This window comes from Chelonia mydas, chromosome 11 (genome assembly GCF_015237465.2).
Source record: "Chelonia mydas isolate rCheMyd1 chromosome 11, rCheMyd1.pri.v2, whole genome shotgun sequence".
Classification (NCBI taxonomy): Eukaryota; Metazoa; Chordata; order Testudines; family Cheloniidae; genus Chelonia; species Chelonia mydas.
The window spans coordinates 13,332,337-13,352,911 of record NC_051251.2 but is presented as its reverse complement, the minus strand read 5'-3'; the positions used below and the strand labels follow the sequence as shown (position 1 = coordinate 13,352,911).

General features: G+C 41.6%; 1 protein-coding gene across 2 annotated transcripts in view; it reads left to right on the top strand.

The window, feature by feature from the left end:
- The first annotated feature begins 411 nt into the window (after positions 1-411).
- Positions 412-20,575, top strand: part of OSBPL11 (oxysterol binding protein like 11) — a 69,876-nt gene continuing 49,712 nt past the window's right edge. Inside the window, exon 1 of one of the 2 annotated variants that reach the window (XM_043525717.1) lies at positions 412-663. In XM_043525717.1, coding sequence (XP_043381652.1) covers positions 623-663 — 41 coding nt within the window. In that variant the 5' untranslated portion in view covers positions 412-622. Of the gene's footprint in view, positions 664-7,068; positions 7,586-20,575 lie in introns of those variants that run through there. The other variant, XM_027819430.3, reaches the window with a different exon arrangement.

Here is a 20,575-nt window from a genome sequence, read left to right as displayed (position 1 = left end):
TACATGGGGAATTAGCAGTATCCAATAAAACCAAGCTCCTTAGTTTGTATAAAGGTCAGAAACCTAGAAATTTCACCAGGCCATTTCAGCAATTTAAAATACTATAGGTCAAATTCTGCTCTGTGTTACACTGACTCGGCTACTTTTGTAATGGGGGCAGGGAATACCAGTTGGTATGCAGGTTATTTTAGGAGGCAAGGCTGTTCTTTTAATTATATTTTCCCTTCAGATTTTGTGCTATTGCTCTGAATAATACCCCTTGCACTCAGTTTCTACTTTATTATAGCCATCAGCTAGAGAGTCACAAGAAGCAAGAAATGTGTGTTCTTAGACTATTAATAGACCAAATGCCAGTTGCTCTGAGTAAGTGATTAACCTTAATAGTCAGTTATTGATCAATCATTGCAAAGATTACAAACACAGGCAAGAGCACTACTAACAATGATATCTTGCCACCCATTTTCTCATCAATGAGTAACTATCTAATTCACTAGTACTCAGGGGAAAAAAATTCAGTGTGAGGAAGGTGGAGTAGCTTCTTTTCTTCACCAGGACCACGTGCACCAAAGCATAGGTTTCTACCATTTTCTTCTGTGTGGACCAGCTACCGGAGGGGAACACAATGCAATTAGCCAGGCTGTTTAAACTTGGTTTCAGCCAAAGGTAATTTGTTTTTAAACTGGAGAGAAATTTGTTCAGCTGTTGTGGGTGTATTGGGAAATATCTTGCCTGTTGTTTTTTTTTTAAATAAGACTTTTTGGGTCACAAATAACTGAAGCTCAGCTGATTTTGAAAACTTAAAACTTTGAATGTGGTTAGTCCCCAGTGAGGACTGTAGGAAAAGCTGATTCAGAGAGGTGTGGAGAACCCACAACTTCTGCTCATTTCAGATGAAGTCAGTGGGTGATCAGGATCAGGCCTGGGTAATTTTTGTAATGACCAGGTTACATATCATTGCAAATTTGATTTAATATGTGTGACAACAGAAGATGACTATTTGTTATTTTAGTTATATTGTTACCTGCACTGCTATCGGATTGTACATCTCTTTAATGCCACATTATGGAACTCCATGGTACTGCAAGTAATGACATAAGTAAACACCTAAACTAGTTTTTTTTTAACTGACCATGTATGAAAGCAAATCTATACTTTATTTATATTCTTATAACCCAGGGCCTGATTCTGAGAGGTCCTGGATACCCCCAGGAGGAAGCAACTGCCTTAGTCTTGTGTTGTAACAGACTGCAGGCAGAATTAACATCCCAGTGCAGGTGCAGCAGCAGTTACAAAGGGCCTAGTGGAAAGAGGTGAAAAGTTACTGTGTTCCTTTCAGTAACAGTTGCCCACAACAGAAGGAAATGAATCAGGGACATGAAATTTCTGACTTAGTTCTTGTGTTTCATGTTGCAGAAAATTTTCCGAGTATGTGCCTGTGTTAAAATACCAGGTTTTTCCTTATAATGCAGGGCCAGAGAGAGGGCTATTTTTGGCAGAGAATTTCTTCAGTGGAAATTCTATGGCCCCCAGCCCAATTTTGCATGGGTTCACAAAGCCAAAAACGCAGTAAAACCAGCCTGGTTCTGTTGTAGTGAGGGGTGAGGCTGCAGAAAGACAAAACAAGGGAATTTTGCACCTCTTCCTGCTCCAATACGTTCAGTCTGTGTTCAGCTCTGGGGGAGGAATCACACCCCCAGTTACTATGGAGAGCTCTCACATTGGGTTCTTTCGTTCAGGCTTTTGGTGAGGGAAAAGAATTTGGCCCCAAAGTAAAGTTCTAGAATTTCACTTTTAATACTGGATGCTAGTGAAGGTCCAACCTCACTCTATTGCCTCATTAGGCAAGGATGTTATGAATGTCACCGATATTCTCATGGCCCAAGAGTGCCTTTGTGTAGTATAAAGCGAGCTGCTAGTGGTAAGTGTCTCTTTCAGCTCTAAAGGGATAGAATTGTGTACTGAATTTTTTTTATTTGGGATAAATGCTCTCACAATATCCTTAGTCCTGTGTAGCCTATGCAGCCATGTGTTTCAAGTATTTTAAACATTTATAACATATACATACAGTGCCATAGGAGTTCTGAGTTAGACCTATTTTTAGGGGTGGGTATGGTTGCTGCCTCTTTACAGGAAGATGTCTGTTCCCAGGGATTAACTGTCCTGTGGAGAAAAACTGAGTCTCTTACTGGTCTGGTATTGCTTTTTCATTCTGCCGCCACTTCATAAGTTCTTTGTTTTTTGTAAGGGGAACTGTCGCTGTTATTTCACTATTATCAACCTTGACTTCGAGGTGTAGTACTTGATTTGAAATCCAATTTTCTTTAAAATCCCTCATTCACTAGAGGGCACCAACTGATCAACAAAAACAATAGCTTTTTTTTTTTTTTTGAAGCAAAAGGCTTCCTCCAAAAGAGAATACAGGTCAGAGCCAGGGCTAGAAGAGTGTTCTATAAAGGGTTGCAATCTGGTGAGGCCCATTACCTAAACTGATGTGGAAAGAGTGACTTTGACAGATACCACGGGAAGATATCTAGTTAAAGAAATGTCATCCTTTGAACTCAAGAGATCTGAAACAATATTGAGCTCTTCATCCAAGTAAGAACAGCACTTAATTTTAGCATTTTTTGTTGGCGGGGTTAAAGGATTGCATATTCCTGTCTATTTTCCCTATCTATGTAGAGTTTCCTAAACCATACAAGAAAAGATTAATTTTCTCAAACAAACAGTAGCAAGGAACCTGAAAGGAAAATAAGGTAAACAAAAACCAGCCAGAATGGTGTTGCCAGGCTGAAGAATGTAACAACTGATAGCTCTTATTTAATCTGTCCTCACAATACAATTTGGATCTTTTTTTATTTGAGGGTAAAATAATTTAAACACTTCCTGCCCATATGCTGACCTTTATTTTAACCTGTAGCTCTGAAAGAATTTAAGACCCTTATCTCCTGGAAATATAGGGTACCATCACCTTTTTTCTATTGTTTATATTACAGTAGTGCCTAAAAACACTGTGTTATTAGAGTCATGACCCCATTGTGCTAGCCACTGTATAGATATGGAACCCAGTCTCAAGGATTTACAGTCTCTTCCTGTATTATATTACTTAAGGTATTCGTTCTAACAGTATTACCGGGACATACATCAGGATGGGGGGAAAAGAAAAGGACCAGTTAAAAAAGGCTTGAAAAAACAAATAGTTAAAAATGTTATTAAAAAGATTTGGAAAGGATAAAAATTCCATTTGGCTGGTTGTGAGAAAAGAGTAATTTTTCGTGATTTTAAAAAACTGTTCAGGTGCTTCTTTTGCACTCATAAAATTAAAATAGCGTAATACATTTGTAGACATTTAGGATTGTCACTGTGCTACATAGCATGGCCATTTGGGACTTCACAGTGATGAAACTCAAAACCTCCTACTGCAAAAGAGCAGACCCTTACCAACAGAGCTAAAGGAGAATCTCTGTTAGTTGTTGGCAGAATATGACACAGTTAAGTAGTTTTTTCTATTCATTAGAGGAGTTGTATACGTACATACTAGCTAGTCCATCACTATTATTTGTAGTGCCTAGAAGTCCAAACCTAGCATGCTAGAACTGTACACACACACAAATATGGTCACTCCCTCAAAGAATTTTTGCGCCAAGTGTAAGAAGAGAATCAACAATTAGATACAACAAACATGAGGGGAGAGCACATATTCTCCCCATTGGACAGAGGCTGCCCTTGAATGTCTAGGGTACAGAGGAGTTTAAATTTCAGTGCTCACGCCAGTGCAACAAATCAGGGGCCACTTAGGGCTTTACGATTGTTGCTATCCTGTATACCACAGCCATTTCCAACTTTACAGCAGCAACAGGGACAGAAACCCTTGCTACATAAGCCTCAACTAATTGAACTAAGGGAGACTGTCCTTTAACCCTTAGCATTACAGGGCCTGTAACAGAGTGGAGCTATTTGGATTCTATTCAGGGGTCAGAAGTGGATTATACATACATAATAGCTAGCTTAGTTATAAAACCTCAAATTTTACTTAATCCTTGGAAATCCAAATGCCATTGAGCTGTCTGAATTAATTTGAATCAGAACTGTATTTGAAAAATGCCATACTATGTACAGTAAAAAAAGACACATACAAAATATGCCTGGGTGGATGCAGTGCTCCAGATACATGCAGTGCTTCAGATACCTTCACGTCTCAGCTCATTCAGAGGTGCTGAACCAGATGGTGAACCAGATTAAGAACCTGTGTGTCACTGCTAAAACAAACAAACCTTTTCTGTGGGAAGCCATGTGTTGATTTGATTAGAAGGTGTGGGGTTTGTTCCCCAGTTATACCATTTGAGTAAATTGCATCCTTCCTTGTGCTATGACAGCCTTGGAACACAAATATGAGCAAAACACCTGCCATCAGGTCTGTGAGGTTTGTTTGTTACAATGCCCTCTCAAATAATGCTTCCCCACTCCACAATGGTTTTCCATCACGTGCGGCTTATTGAGAATATGGCAGCATTTTAGTATGACAATATTTTTTATTAATATTTAATATTTGTTATGGTGGTGCCTTGCGGACCAGGTCTGAATTGTGGCCACATTGGACTATGCTCTGTACAAACACAGAGGAAGACACATTCCCTGCCCTGAATGGGCATACAATCTAAAAAGACAAAGATCTCCCAACCAAAGTGATCTGGATGCTAATAGTCACAAGTCTTACTAATTACATTGTTGTATGTGGCTTTAATAGAACAAAGCAAAAACACTAAATCTCCTTGCCCTGCCTTCCCTCCCCTATTCATCCCTTATCTTTCTTCCACACCAATTCCAATTCTCCTTACTGGACCCTCCCAACAGTCAACCCCCTCTCTCCATAGAGATTCATGAAACTAATACATATGTGACTGGGCTCTTGTAAAAGTGGGGCAGGAGGGATTTAAAAGAGGAAATCCAGAGGACCAGAACAGCAAGGGCATCCCATGATGATGATAATAAAGACGGCAGAGTGCAGGTCAGGCAGTCAGACTATCAAATTAATCAGTCAAATAATCAGTTTACCACACAGGTATCACCCCAGATCTATGGTATAGCCCTATTTGTAACTTTTAAAACAAATGTTTGTAGCCCTCTCCCAGTGGGGCAGAAGAAAGGGCAAGTGGTTAGGGCACTTGCTTAGGCTTGGAAGATCTGGATTCGAGTTGCTGCGCTCTCACAGATTTCCTGTGTGATTTTTATCCCCATCTGTAAAATAGGGATAAATAGCTCTTCCATACTTCACAGGGGTGTGGGGATGATAAATACTGTAGAGTCTGAGGCGCTCAGATACTGCGATAAGGGGAGCTGGTGTCATAAATATAAAGGGAAGGGTAAACCCCTTTAAAATCCCTCCTGGCCAGAGGAAAACTCCTCTCACCTGTAAAGGGTTAAGAAGCTAAAGGTAACCTCGCTGGCACCTGACCAAAATGACCAATGAGGAGACAAGATACTTTCAAAAGCTGGGAGGAGGGAGAGAAACAAAGGGTCTCTGTCTGTCTATATGCTGTTTTTGCCGGGGATAGACCAGGAATGGAGTCTTAGAACTTTTAGTAAGTAATCTAGCTAGGTATGTGTTAGATTATGATTTCTTTAAATGGCTGAGAAAAGAATTGTGCTGAATAGAATAACTATTTCTGTCTGTGTATCTTTTTTGTAACTTAAGGTTTTGCCTAGAGGGATTCTCTATGTTTTGAATCTAATTACCCTGTAAGGTATCTACCATCCTGATTTTACAGAGGGATTTCTTTACTTCTATTTACTCCTATTTCTATTAAAAGTCTTCTTGTAAGAAAACTGAATGCTTTTTCATTGTTCTCAGATCCAAGGGTTTGGGTCTGTGGTCACCTATGCAAATTGGTGAGGCTTTGTATCCAACATTTCCCAGGAAAGGGGGGGTGCAAGTGTTGGGAGGATTGTTCATTGTTCTTAAGATCCAAGGGTCTGGGTCTGTAGTCACCTAGGCAAATTGGTGAGGCTTTTTACCAAACCTTGTCCAGGAAGTGGGGTGCAAGGTTTTGGGAAGTATTTGGGGGGGAAAGACGTTTCCAAACAGCTCTTCCCCAGTAACCAGTATTTGTTTGGTGGTGGTAGCGGCCAATCCCAGGACAAAGGGTGGAATATTTTGTACCTTGGGGAAGTTTTGACCTAAGCTGGTAAAGATTAGCTTAGGAGGTTTTCATGCAGGTCCCCACATCTGTACCCTAGCGTTCAGAGTGGGGAAGGAACCTTGACAGCTGGGTAAGTACCATAGACAGGATTGCCACCCTTAGCAGACTGAGGTGCAGGTTAAACTTGTTTGTGTTGACATGGCTGGAACCGCCAGCATGACCCGGGGACAAGCTTGCATGTTTCCAGAGGGCTGGCTTCCAGACTCCCACAAGCAGGTTTCCGCGCTGCCGTGGCACCCTGAATGCAGGAGCGTCTCAGGGTCTGACTGAAACACACCCTGCAAAGGCTCTCTCCAACCCCTTGCCCGTCAAACCGCTCCCCACAGAGGTGGCTCCTGTCCCAGAATGGGATCGCCCCCCTTCGCCCCAAGGAGCTGCTGTGAAGGAGGGAGGTGCCCCCTTCCCCTGGGGGGGGGGCAATACCGGGGTGGGGGTGCTGGGGTGGCTGCTGCCCAGGGCTTCCATCATACGGTTTGGTTCAAGGGGTCTCTTTAACCCCAGGATACACTTTGTTCCAGCACCCCTGGGTGGGGGTGCTGCCGTGACAGGGAATCGCCCCCTTCTCCTCGGGACCGGGGGCGCTGTGAAGGAGGGCGGTGCCCCGCCTGGGGGTGCCGGAGGGAGGCGCCCCGCCTGGGGAGCGGTCAGCAGGTCCCTGCCTCGCCCCTCCCTGCCCGTGACAAAGATGGCAGCCGAGCCTTCCCTCCCCGCGCCGGGCGGCTGAGCCGGAAGGGGAGGCGGCGCTGGCGCTCTCTGGGCGCAGGGAGGACGGCGGCGGCGGGCCCAGCCCAGCCGAGCGGGCTCTGTGTCTCCGTCCGCCGCACGCTGAGGCCGGACCCCGGTGGGTGGGGAGCAGCGAGCGGGCGGGCGGGGCGGGACCTGGAGCCCACAGGAGGCGGGCGCGGCCGAGCCCCGCGGCCGGAGCGGGGGCCTGGCGTGGGCGGTGGCTCAGGCGCAGCCAGGGAGCGGAGCCTGTGCCACGGGGAGCCCAGCGCCGGGCGGCAGGGAGCGAGGAGGCCGAGAGGGAGGGAGCGGAGCAGCTGCTGAGCTCCAGCCGGTTCCTCTGCCCCGCTGACGGCTGCACCCCGGGGCCTGCGCCGCCCCCTTGCCCAGAGTCTCCCCCTCCCGCGCCTGGGCCGCTGGCTTCCCGCGGAGACCCGCTGCCCCCTGCGGGGTGCTGTGGCAGCGGCGCCTGGGGCGTAGGGCCCTTCGGATCCCTCCTGGGTCGGGTGGCTTACAAACGGTGCCATGCAAAGTGGGGAGTCGGCCTCGGCCGCAGCCATGAGGGTGTCCGAGAGCGAAGCGAAGCTGGAGATCCCGCTCCCGGCCCAGAACAGCAGCAGGAGCCCCGGCAGCCGGGGCGGCAGCGCCAAGGGCTGGCAATACAGGTAGGTCCTGCTCTGGTGGCCTGGCGACCATCCCCTAAGGAAAGGGGGTGAAGGGGATCCCTTGTGTGAGCTATTTACGGGTATCCTGCTTTCCCAGGTGCATCTCGCTTGGGGTAACAGCCTCCCTCCAGACCCCGACTGCCCTGTGATGTAATACTGTAACCCCAGAGGGGACAAAACGTGGGGGGAACCAGCCTCCCTTTGCGGGGAGGCTAGTCCCCAGGACCTCAAAGGGCTGAACAGGAGAGAAAGGGAGGCTGGAGAGAGGAGACAGAATGGGAAGTCAGAAGCAAAGATCTCAAGTAAATCTGACTGACCTACATACTTATTCATTTGTCATCTCATTTTCGGACAATATGTTCACTTTTACTCCATGTAAATCCGTTGTTGTAATTTATTAGCATAATTAATAAAATCAGGAAGCTGAAGTTAGAGGGACTACTATGAGAGAGATGGAAATTAATCCCAAATCATTTCAGCTTCTTTGATTTTTAATTATTTGAGTTGTTTCAGATCTTACCCTGATATTTAGGGTTTACCAGATAACACTGTGGTTAGTGAACCTGTCTAATCAGTTCCTTGTTTCTACTAAGTGAATTAATTTTTTTGATTGAGAAGTCACCTTTGTGAAATCAGTTGTCTTGCACAGAGAAAAAACTTTTAGATTATTTGTGCTGTTGTGAAATTTTATACATCTGTTTCATGGCAACAACATGTCATTTGTGACATTTCTCTGTTGCAATTGGAAACCAAGGATGCTGCTGGTTTCCACTTGTAAAGCTTCTTTTGATCTTAAAATGATCTTGCTCTATAAAATGGTTGTCAACAGTACTGTAATACCCATGAAGAGTGAGATAAAATCACACCTAGTCATTCCATTTGCGTGGAATAACATGGCCATGGATTTAATTATATTGCGTCTGTATTTTATTTAGGCTCGTATTAATATTGATGCTTAGTTCCCAAAGCTTGTTAGAAATATTAACCTATATTAGTTATAGTATTAAAGCTATAGTATTCTCAGATTAAATTATTTTTTAGATCAACTATTCAGTGTTTATGCTGTTCACTTTTTTGCATTTCTATCAGCTTGGACAATGAAAATATGTTAGTTTCCAGTCAGTTACGTTTTCAGGTTCTTGTGCATTAGCACAAAGCTGCAATATTTGAGTTGCAAATGCTATAAGGAAATGTTTGTTGGTTTTTAAAAAAATCAAAACATGGCAACATTTTTATTTGTCTTAACTTTCGAAAAAGGTTGTTTTCTCCTCACTTCCTCCCAAAACTTAAACTACAGGCCAAATTTGACCATGCAGTGTCTTTCAGAGTTTTACTAAAACCTCTATAATTTATATTGAAACAGCATACTTTTCACTGACTGATGATAGGTGGAAACTACTCCCTTTCCCCCCCCTATAAAATGCAGAGACTTTTCTCTCTCAAATGTTGAGACCTTTGATGTCATAAATATTCAGTTGAACAGTAAGTGTATGCCATTTTTAAAAGAAAAGAAAAACAATGTTACCAACGTGCCTGACAAATTAAACTATAAAAGGTAAATTCAGTGGTTGTGGAGGCAGGGCGGGAAAAATCTTTTTTTTTTTTTTTTTTTTTTTTTTTTTAAATTCAGTAGACAATATCAAGTTGAAATCTGGTCCATTAAAAACAAAACAATTAAAAATAGATTTGGGTGCTATGTTTGCTGTGAAATTCCTTTTCTTTTTTTGTTTTTGTTTTGCATTCATATTCCCCTTTCTGCCATTTAATATCTCTCTCTCCCCCCCTCCAAATCTCTCCCCCCCCGGTAGATTATGAGCTCTCTGGGATAGGCACCATCTTTGTTACACATGTGTACAGTAAGTCCTTGATCCTTGACTGGTGTTCCTACACACTATTGTAATAAAAATTCTAAATAACAATAATGCTGTTTGTAAGACTTTTGCAAACTGAGAAAGTGACTGACCGTTTAAATGGCATTACATTTAAAGTATTAAAAGTATTACATTTTAAATATTAGTCAAAATAGGTTAGGTTAGATCTTGTATCCACCTTTTTTATACAGAACAGTATTTGATTGTAATGGGTTATATATTGTAAACTAACTGTACTGACCTTGACATGGGGATTGCTTCTATTGTTGAGCAGATGTGCAGGCATTAAGGACGTGGAATAACTTGTGGCTGAAAGGTAAAGAAATATATATTCTGCATTTTTTAAAATGCACACTGGCTATGCAGTCTTTAGAAAAATATTGCAGGAAGTGAAATCTAAAGGCAATGGACACAGCAAACAAAAGCCTTGCTCCCAGATGTCTTGGAGTAAAGTTTTGAGGAGATTAAAAAGCTCAACATTCTTGCATTTCAAGCTATGAGTAGGAAGAAAAATGTGTAAGGCAGTGAAAGACCAAGAAATACATTAAAAACCATCCTTTAATCAGATCTAAAATTAACTAACATCTAAGGCATATATTTTGAAATTAAGGTGATTTGCCTCTTGGGTTTGACTTTGATAAGAATCCTTTCTAGTGAAGTTTGGATGAGTTGGAGTTAATCTGAAAGATCAGAGAGTCTCCCCCCGAGGGATCTATCTAATATCTGTAGGCTCTTATAACATGCCCATCACCAGAGTATCTGAACCCCCAAAATGCCCATTTTTAAGCCTACTGGTCTGCCTTTTAAGACTGTAAATTAAATTAGGGAAACCAAGTAAACTCAGTTATTGCAGCACACATAGTATTTGAGAGCAGTGGTCGGTTATTCTCTAACCTCTGCAGTAGGTTGACCCTTGATTCCCAACTCTGATTTTCTTTTTGTTATATACTTATGTCAACATTATAACTTAAGTTTTAGCTGTGCAGTGCATCAGAATTGCATAGCTAGTAGTAACTGATTTGATTAAGATTGGATTTTTGAGAATAAGCCAGGGCTTCCATTAAAGTCAAGGTCCCTAGTATTGTGATGAGTAAGGAAGTTCAAATGCATCAGTTTTAGTGGTCAGTTTTCTTACGCCACTTCTTTGTAACTTCCACTCTAACTCTTGTCCCTACCTGTTCTCTCGTTATCATTTCTGCTCTGTTCTGTTTAAAGGTAAAACTTCTTGGACTCCTTATCTGTGGATTTTTTTTGGTGATGATTTCAAATTATTATTCTAAACTTCTTTTGCTTTGCAGCAGCCAGCCCACAGCGCCTTTCACAGAGAGAGGCGAAATGACAGATTATTATTACCTGATAAGTCTGTTTTAGAGCTGGCATGCTTGCATCTCCTCTGTCCCCTTCTTGCATTTCTTCTTCCCCCTCCCTTTGTTTCTCTGTTGCCATGCCCTTAAAAAACTCATAGTTGGGTGCTAGAATTGTGACATCAAGAAGTAAGTCACCAATTGGCATCGCCCTCTCTCTCCTTCTATCTTTACCTTTCCTGTGTTTTCATACTGTTTTCCTATTGGTTAAATGCCTTAGCTCTAAAGTTTCAAATGATTAGAAATTTGGATGCTTCAATTTTTAGGTGTTCATCTTAACACATCTTAAAGATGCCTGGCTTTCAGAAAGTGCTGAGCCCCCAACCCTTTGAAAATTGGGACCCTTTAAGGTGGCTCAAGTTGGGTACCAAAAACTTGAGGCATCCGGATAGTCATTGGAAAACTTGGGCCTTTATTCTTAATGTGTGTGGCTTTTTAAAATCCTTTATTATTAAAGTTAAAATTGGTATGTGCTTTCTCCTGTTTAAAGCTCATTTTTCTCCTTCCCTTTCCATTTTTTGCTTTCCTTTTCCTGTATAGTGCCTGCTCTTCACTTACCCCATAGTCTCTTCCCATTTGCAACTCTGTGCCTTTTTTTGTGTGTCACCCTTATGCCTGTTACAGACTCACTCTTCCTATGTATCCAGTGACCTCCTTCTCCTTGAAATCTCTGAGAAGTTGCTTCTTTCATGACTGATCTCCTCTACGGCACAATGTACTCATGCCCTGGATCATGCAAAAGTTAATAAATCTTTTATTTAAAAAAACCCAATAAAACAAATTCAAAGTGAAGACAAATTAATTTACCCACTTACAAAGTAATACACTCAAGCAGTCTGTAAAGCACAGTGTGCACCTGTGATTAGTAGATAATAAATAATTACATGCCAGCATGGAGTTACAGCATCACTGTTTAAATATTGTCTGTTGGGAGCTGCATTGGCAAGCCTCGGTCTTGGGGATCTGCATTGGCATGCAGTCAGTCATTGTGATTTGTCAGCGGGGATGGCTGAAAAGACTTAGTGCTTGATGCTGCTTATCTTAATTTTTGACTTCTCTGTACTGAGAGATTGCACCATGTTACAGGGCTATCAATCGCAGTTAACTCATGCAAATTTATTCAAAAAAATTAATCACAATTTAAAAAATTAATTGTGATTAATCGCACTGTTAAACAATAGAATACGAATTGAAATTTATTACATATTTTTGGATTTTTTTCTACATTTTCAAATATAATCGATTTCAATTACAACGCAGAATACAAAGTGTACAGTGCTCACTTTATATTATTTTTGATTATCATTTTTACAGTGCAAATATTTGTAAACAAAAGAAATAGTATTTTTCAATTCACCTCATTCAAGTACTGTAGTGCAATCTTTCTTATGAATTTGCAACTTACTAATGTAGTTTTTTTTTACATAACTGCACTCAAAAACAAAACAATGTAACACTTTACAGTCTACAAGCCCACTCAGTCCTACTTCTTGTTCAGCTAATTGCCAAGACAAATAAGTTTGTTTACATTTATGGGAGATAGTGCTGCCCACTTCTTAATTACAATGCACCTGAAAGTGAGAACAGGCATTTGCATGGCACTGTTGTAGCTGGTGTCGCATATTATTTACGTGCCAGATGCGCTAAAGATTCATATGCCTCTTCATGCTTTGGCCATCGTTACAGAGGACATGCTTCCATGCTGATGACGCTCATTTAAAAAAATAATGCGTCAATTAAATTTGTGACTGATCTCCTTGGGGAAGAATTGTATGTCTCCTGCTCTGTCTTACCCACATTCTGCCATATATTTAATGTTATAGCAGTCTCGGATGATGACCCAGTATGTTGTTCGTTTTGAGAACACTTTCACTGCAAATTTGACGAAATGCAAAGAAGATAACAATGTGAAATTTCTAAAGATAGCTACAGCACTCGACCCAAGATTTAAGAATCTGAAGTGCCTTCCAAAATCTGAGGGGGATGGGTTGTGGAGCATGCTTTCAGAAGTCTTAAGAGCAATACTTTGATGCGGAAATTACAGAACCCAAACCACCAAAAAAGAAAATCAACCTTGTGCAGGTGGCATCTGACTCAGATGATGAAATGAACAGGCGTTGGTCCGCACTCCTTCGGATCGTTATCGAGCAGAACCCATCATCAGCATGGACATGTCCTCTGGAATGGTGGTTGAAGCATCAAGGGACATAGGAATCTTTAGCGCATCTGACATGTAAATATCTTACGACGCCGGCTACAACAGTGCCATGCAAATGCCTGTTCTCACTTTCAGGCGACATTGTAAACAAGAAGCGGGCAGCATTATCTTCCGGCAATGTAAACAAATTTGTTTGTCTGAGTGATTGGCTGAACAAGAAGTAGGACTGATTGGACTTACAGGCGCTAAAGTTTTACATTGTTTTATTTTTGAATGCAAGTTTTTTTCGTACATAATTCTACATTTGTAAGTTCAACTTTCATGATAGAGTTTGGACTACAGTACTTGTATTAAATGACTTGAGAAATACTTTTTTTTTACAGTGCACATATTTGCAATCAAAAATAAATATAAAGTGAGCACTGTACACTTCCTATTCTGTGTTGTAATTGAAATCAATACATTTGAAAATGTAGGAAACATCCAAAAATATTTAAATAAATGGTATTCTATTGTTTAATAGTGCGATTAATGGTGTTAACATTTTAATCATTTTTTTAATTGCATGATTAATCACTTGGCAGCCCTAGTTGTAATTCATATTCACAAAGGAGTTAAGCACAACTTATCACTCAATATAGACAAGGACTGTCGAGTTTAAAATTGTCAGCTGGTTGTGGTTAACCTTAGGGTCCATCCTGGGTTCACAATTATTAATATGATGAGGAGATGTGATTTTTAAAACACAACCTTTCTTGTTTACCTTGAGTCTTTAACATTGTGTTAACAAATGTTATAACAGAAAGCATTTCCCCAGTGTAGGCAAGTTTATGTTCATGTTTATGCACGAACTAAAGCACTAGATGGGTGGAACAAAGGGAAGGTCACAGAGGATGTTGACGTATGAGCAGTGAACCTGGCTGGTGTTTAAAAACGTGGACAGGATCATGAAAGAATGGCTAAAGGACTTAGGACAGACACTCAGAGGTGCAACTCCTACGGTTAGCTGTCTGCTACAAAGAAAAAAAAAATACCTGGGCCCAATTATACGTGAAGTGGGCCAATGGGGAGGGAGTGCTGAATGTTCCTCTTAATGGACACTAAGGACTGAGAACTCTGAGTCTCCAGTTCTGCCACTACCCTTCAGGAGCATCGGATGCGCATCTGACACGGACTCGGCTCCACTCTCGTGTACAGGTTACCTGGCCAGTACCCTGTCACGAGCAACCTCTAGGCTGGTAACTATAAACCCCTATGCAGAACTGGTATGAATGAATGAATGAATGAATGAATATATATATATAGTTAAGTAAGGAATAAGTAACGATAGGACAGTGTGAGTTTTATATTTCTTTATTATATTTACAATAAATGTAGCATTTTGCCTTTTCCCTCTAATAAGATCCTGCTGGTTTTTATATTATTGGTACAACACTCTCCACTGGCTTGTCAGGGCTGATGAGTGGTTGCTAAGAGTGTTATCCAGGTCTTGCTGCCATTGAGCGTCTTCACCAGGTAGGACCCTGAAAGTGAAGGCCGTAGAACCCATGGGGGCAGGAACGTGCAAAAGGCTCTATTCATTCATATTCATATTCTATATCATAGCAGAATATTTGTCTTAGTGATTTGACCCAAGATCACTAGATATTAAAACTATCTAGATATTAAAACTAAATAGAATGTACAGGGGAAATGTTTTTAACATGTCATTCTGAGAGATCAGATCATTTGTGTTGTTGATGGCTTCCTGTGGAATGAATTCTCATGGGAACCAAGGACCGTCACAAATCTCATTACCTTTTCACTACAAGTGCAAGGTCTTCAACCTTGTCTTCTCTAATGTAAACACATAACTACATGTATATTAAGAGTAAAAATATTACCAAAACCAAACGTTCCACAACGCACAACATAAGAAATTCTCCCCTTGGGGAGAACAAACCATGCATGGCAGATGTTTGTCATGTCACATAATGTACTATAGGAAAACACTTGACAATTACAGTTATGTATACAGTATAAGAACATACAAAGAATAGAATAGTTCCCTGAAACATAGGGAATGTATACAGGACTCTTACTTATCCTGAGCATTCTATCATGATACATGTTCCTCACATTAGATTATAGGTGCAGCTGGTAGCATCGCCTATCATTACAGTTGCCTAACGCTTTCCATTATAAGACCCTGTTTTTAGTTGCTTGTAACTTTGCCAAACTTTAACCATTTAGACTGAAATTTTCTGTGCTAGGTGGCTGCCTGAGGCAGATTATTTCTGGGGAGAAGTTCAGCTGTTTGAGAACTATGGTAGGGAAAAACACATTGTTTTGCCCATGTTAAGAAATTCTGGAAATCCTTTCTTTGAAAAAGCTGTAGCTCCCCCATGCTTTGGAGCTGAGCCTTGAAATTTGGCAGGTGGTGACCTTTGTGTACTAACTCTGTGAAAATCTGCCCAAATTTGGCCAAGTTATATGCCTTTGCGAAATTGCAGTGTGCACATGCTCTGTAGAGACATCTTAGATTTTAGCAGCTAGATACCCCGAACACTGCATCTACACTGGGCGGGCTCCATCTCTGTTTTTGCCACAGAACTCCTGTGTGATGCTAGTCATTGCTTAAACCAAACTTTTCACTTGTGGTCATTAATTGTGTGTTCTTTATTTTCTCAAGTCAAGCACCCAGATTCTGAGGCTTGGGTTTTCAGAAGTTCTGAGCACTTACAGCTGCAACTGAAGTCAATGGGAGCTGTGCTTTGAATATATAAAATACTATATAATGCTATGTACAGTGAAAAATCAGGTCTTGGACATCTCAAATTGGGCATCCAAACTTAGTGGATAATTTTGACCTTGATCTCTCGGTGCCTCAGTTCTCCATCTGTGAAATGGGGATAATACCTCTCATCTCACCAGGGTGTTGTGAAAATAAATTAGTGTTTGTGAAGCACTTAGATACTACAGTGATGCACACTATAGAAAAGCCCATGGGGACATTTAATAATTCTGTCTTCAGAGCAAGGTTTGAATAATGTACAGCAAATAAGGCATGGGGCCACACATTGAGCAAGGAGGAGAAAACACAATATTGAATAGCTGTTAAATGAGCACAGTCTATTCTGTACTCTGAATGAGGTATGGCAAAAAAAACCATGTAATTAAACACTATCATGGAGGTCAAATTAAAATTGCAAAGGCAACCTTAATTCTGGCACTTCCTAGCTTTTGAGTGCTTGACTTTGGAACCTTAATGTTTTTTTAACTTTTAATTTTGTGGTGTGTATGCATAGTATTTGAAACAGTCCTCTGAGTATCCAGACAAATTGCAGTTTGTTGTAAAATGAATTTAGCATTGTTAGGTGCTTTTCAGCTGACACACACAGAGAATAAAACCAATGAATCTGAGAGTCTTGATTTTGAACCATTTCTGAGATGTGGCACTTAACAGTTAATTATCTTTCTTCCAAGATTCTTCCAAAGGTGGTTTAGGGGATGGTGAAAGGACTTAATAGCGGATGTCAGTCGGTTGCATAATTGATTGCTTATGACTTGATGTTTGCTGCAAAGTCTATAACAGCCATGTAGAGTATCAATATTATTCCGGGATACGGTAGTTTTACAGTTACAAGAAAACCCTCTCATGTTTCTTGGTAGGCTGGGACCTACTACGTACTATTGTTTAGCAAGAAATGCAGTTGTGAAAAGAGACATAGGAGCTGCAGAGCAAACCATTGTTCTGGGCCATGCTTGTGCTAACCTAGATACGCTTTATAGAGATTTGTTTCAGAGTAGCAGCTGTGTTCGTTTGTATCCGCAAAAAGAAAAGGAGTACTTGTGGCACCTTAGACTAACAAATTTATTTGAGCATAAGCTGTAGCTCATGCTCAGATAAATTTGTTGTACTTGTGGCACCTTAGAGACTAACAAATTTATTTGAGCATAAGCTATAGCTCATGCTCAGATAAATTTGTTAGTCTCTAAGGTGCCACAAGTACTCCTTTTCTTTTAGAGATTTGTTGTTGTTTTTGCCTATTTCTGTGCATAATTATTGCTTAGGGTCCATTACTCTAAAAGTGAAATCCTTTTTATTTGGTTTCAAGAATAAGCCTGACATTTAATTCCAATAAAATGCATAGAAGCAAATTTTGTGTTGTAACGTAACTCTGAGTAGAGCAGCTTTGATTCACCTTCTGAACTTAATGAAATTGATGTCAGGAGACTAGCAAGTGAATGTTCTGTTGATATTTATCAGAAACTGCAATTACTAAGTGAAGTGGTGCATTGCTTAATTTGTGGTACCAGACTCAAAGGGAAATTTGTTGATATAAAAATGATGATGAAGCTATACCTATGCAGACAGTAACAATTTCTGTGCTCCACTGTGTAACATAACCATACTATTGAAATGTTGGCATCTTGGGACGTTTGTTTGACACATCCATCTCCAAAACCTTGCAGTTCATTTTATCTAGATGTATACGCCAGACTGTATATTGATGATGATTTTAATGGTGGTCTTCAGAAGCCAGATAATACAACCATAGGATTTTCAAAAATGGCTAGTGGTTTTGCATGTCTCCATTTTTAGGTGCTCAATTTGAGATATTTTAAAGGGTCCTGTTTTTCAGAAAGTGCTGAGAATGTACCCTATGAAAATCGGGCCTCTTTAAAATGCCTCAAATTGAGGCTTCTGAAATCTCCAGTACTTCTGATGCTGTAAGCCAGTGTCGCCCATAGATTTACTTTAGAGTTCATTTTGAATTGATGATCATAGTTGTGTATGTGGGAGGAGTCTTTGCTAAATTTAGATGTATTTACAGGGTAGTTTCAGTATTAATGTAAGCAGAAATTAAATTGCTTGTTTAAACACTCACTTCAATGTGTTTGTATGGCAGATATATTTTGAGTGCTAAAGAGCCTTCTGAATGACAGTGCAGTTAAACAGGCCATTTTACAGCTATCCAATGAGAGCAGTGTTTTGCTTTTTATTCATTAGGTATAGGGTCTTTGCTCTGTTTGCTAATTTCTGCCCTGCATCAGAGTTAGCGTGGTCACTTAAGGAGTTTCATTAATATAATGGACAGTAGGTATTACTATGCATCCTTTCCCCCCTTGTCTTGCAAGTTCAGGCAGAATGGTATTTCAAAACACTTAGGGCTGATTTAAAATTCCTGTTGACAATAAGTTTTCAGGGGGAATAACTCTTTTCTCCCAGTGCATACTGGCGCTTTCAGTGGGTACAGAAATATTAATATCTTATAACATATTAGGATTTCAGCCTTGCTACAAAAACTGAGCAGTGTTATTGACCTAGAATCTAATGTAATAGCAAATCCTCTCAGTTTGAACTTAGAACAAAGAGGGATGATCTCTTGTAGGTCGTAGGTTATAGCCTGAAACTTATAAATGGAAAGGGGTAAGCAGTGTGTTTAACTGAAATAAGTGTCTTGCAGCACTTCTAGAGGCTTACTTTGTGTTGTCCCCAAATTATTGATGTCTTTGTGTTACAGAATCCTAGAAAAGTTAAGGGAGAGCCCTTGAGAGGTTATCACAGGGGTGGGCAAACTTTTTGCCCCGAGGGCCACATCTGGGTATAGAAATTGTATGATGGGCCATGGATGCTCACGAAATTTGGGGTTGGGGTGTGGGATCTGGGGTGGGGCCATGGGATCTGGGGTGGGGCCAGAAATGAAGAGCTCAGTGTGCGGGAGGGCTGGGACAGGGGTGTGTGGTGTGAGGGCTCTGGCTGGGTGTGCAGGCTCTGGGGTGGAGCTGGGGATGAGGGTTTGGGGGTGCAGGAGGGTGCTCCAGGCTGAGGCCGAGGGGTTGGGGGGGGGGAGGATCAGGGCTTCGGCAGGGGATTGGGGTGCGGGGGAGCGGCTTGGGGTGCAGGCTCTGGGCAACGCTTACCTCAAGTGGCTCCCGGAAGCAGCGGTATGTCCCCGCTCTGGGTCCTATGCAGAAGCATGGCCAAGTGGCTCTGCTGCACGCTGCCCCATCCACAGACGCCGCCCCTGCAGCTCCCAATGGCCGTAATTCCCGGCCAATGGGAGCTGTGGAGGTGGTGCTTGGGGCAGTGTGTGGAGTGGAGCCCCCTGGATGCCCCTACAAGTAGAAGCCTGAGGGGAGACATGCTGCTGCTTCCGGGAACCACGAAGAGTGGCTCCCGACCCTGCTCCCCAGCTGGAGCGCAGGATCAGGGTAAGCCCCAGACTCTGCTCCCTAGCTGGAGCTCGAGGGCCAGATTAAAACGGCTGGCGGGCCATAGTTTGCCCACTCACAGGTTATCCAGTCCAGTCCCCCACCTTGAGGCAGGACCGAGTAAACCTAAACCATCCATGACAGGTGTTTATCCAATCTGTTCTTAAAAACATCCAGTGATGAGGATTCCACAATCTCTCTTGGAAGGAAGCCTTTCTAACCTCGATCTCCTTTGCTGCAGATTAAGCCCATTACTTCTTGTCCTACCTTAAGTGGACATGGAGAATGACTGACCATTGTCCTCTTTATAACAGCCTTTAATGGGTTTGAAGACTGTCATCAGATCTTCTTTTTCTCAAGACTAACCATGTCCAATTTTTTAACTTTTTTTTTTACTCTGTCCTCAGAGGTCAGGTTTTCTAAACTTTTTTTATCATTTTCGTTGCTCTCTGCTGGACTCTCTATTTGTCCACATCTTACTAAAGTGTGGTGTCCAGAATCGGACACAGTACTCCAGCTGAGGCCTCACCGGTGCCAAGCAGAGTGGGGAAAGTTACCTCCCATGTCTTACACATGAAACTCCTGTTAATATACTTCAGTGATATTAGCCTTTTCATGACTGCATCATGTTGTTGACTCAGATTCAGTTTGTGATCCTCTATAACCCTCAGCTCCTTTTCAGCAGTGTTACTACCTAGCTAGTGATTCTCCATTTGTAGTTTGATTTTTCCTTCCTATATGAAGTATTTTGCAATTTATTGAATGTCAGCTTCTTAATTGCAGACCAACTCTCCAATTTGTCAAGATCATTTTGAATTCCTATCCTGCCCTCCGAAGTGCTTGCAACACCTCCCAGTTTGGTGTTGTCCGCAAATCTTATAAGCTTACTCTCCACTCCATTTATCAAAGTCATTAATGAAAATATGGAATAGTGCCAGACCCAGGACTGACTCCTGCTGGACTCCATTAGATACACCCTCCCAGTTTGATAGTGAATCATTGCTAACTACTCTGAGTATGGTCTTTCAAAAGGTTGTGCACCCACCTTATGGTAATTTCATCTAGACCACATTTCCCTAGTTTGCTTATGAGACTGTCATGTGGGACTGTGTCAAAAGCCTTACTAAAATCAAAATATATTTTGTCTACAGCTTCCCACCCTCTCCCGGCCCGATCCACTAGGCCAGTAACCCTGTCAGAGAAGGAAATGAGGCTGATTTAACATGATTGTAAGCACCTAGATGATAAGAGGGTTATAAGGAAGAGCCAGCAAATTGATTGATCAGTAATTTGTTCCAGTATCTTCCCAGGTGTCGGAGTTAGCCTGACTGATGGTCTGTAATTCCTCTGTAATTTGGTCCCATATTTAACAACAGATACTGTGTTTACCCGTTTCCTG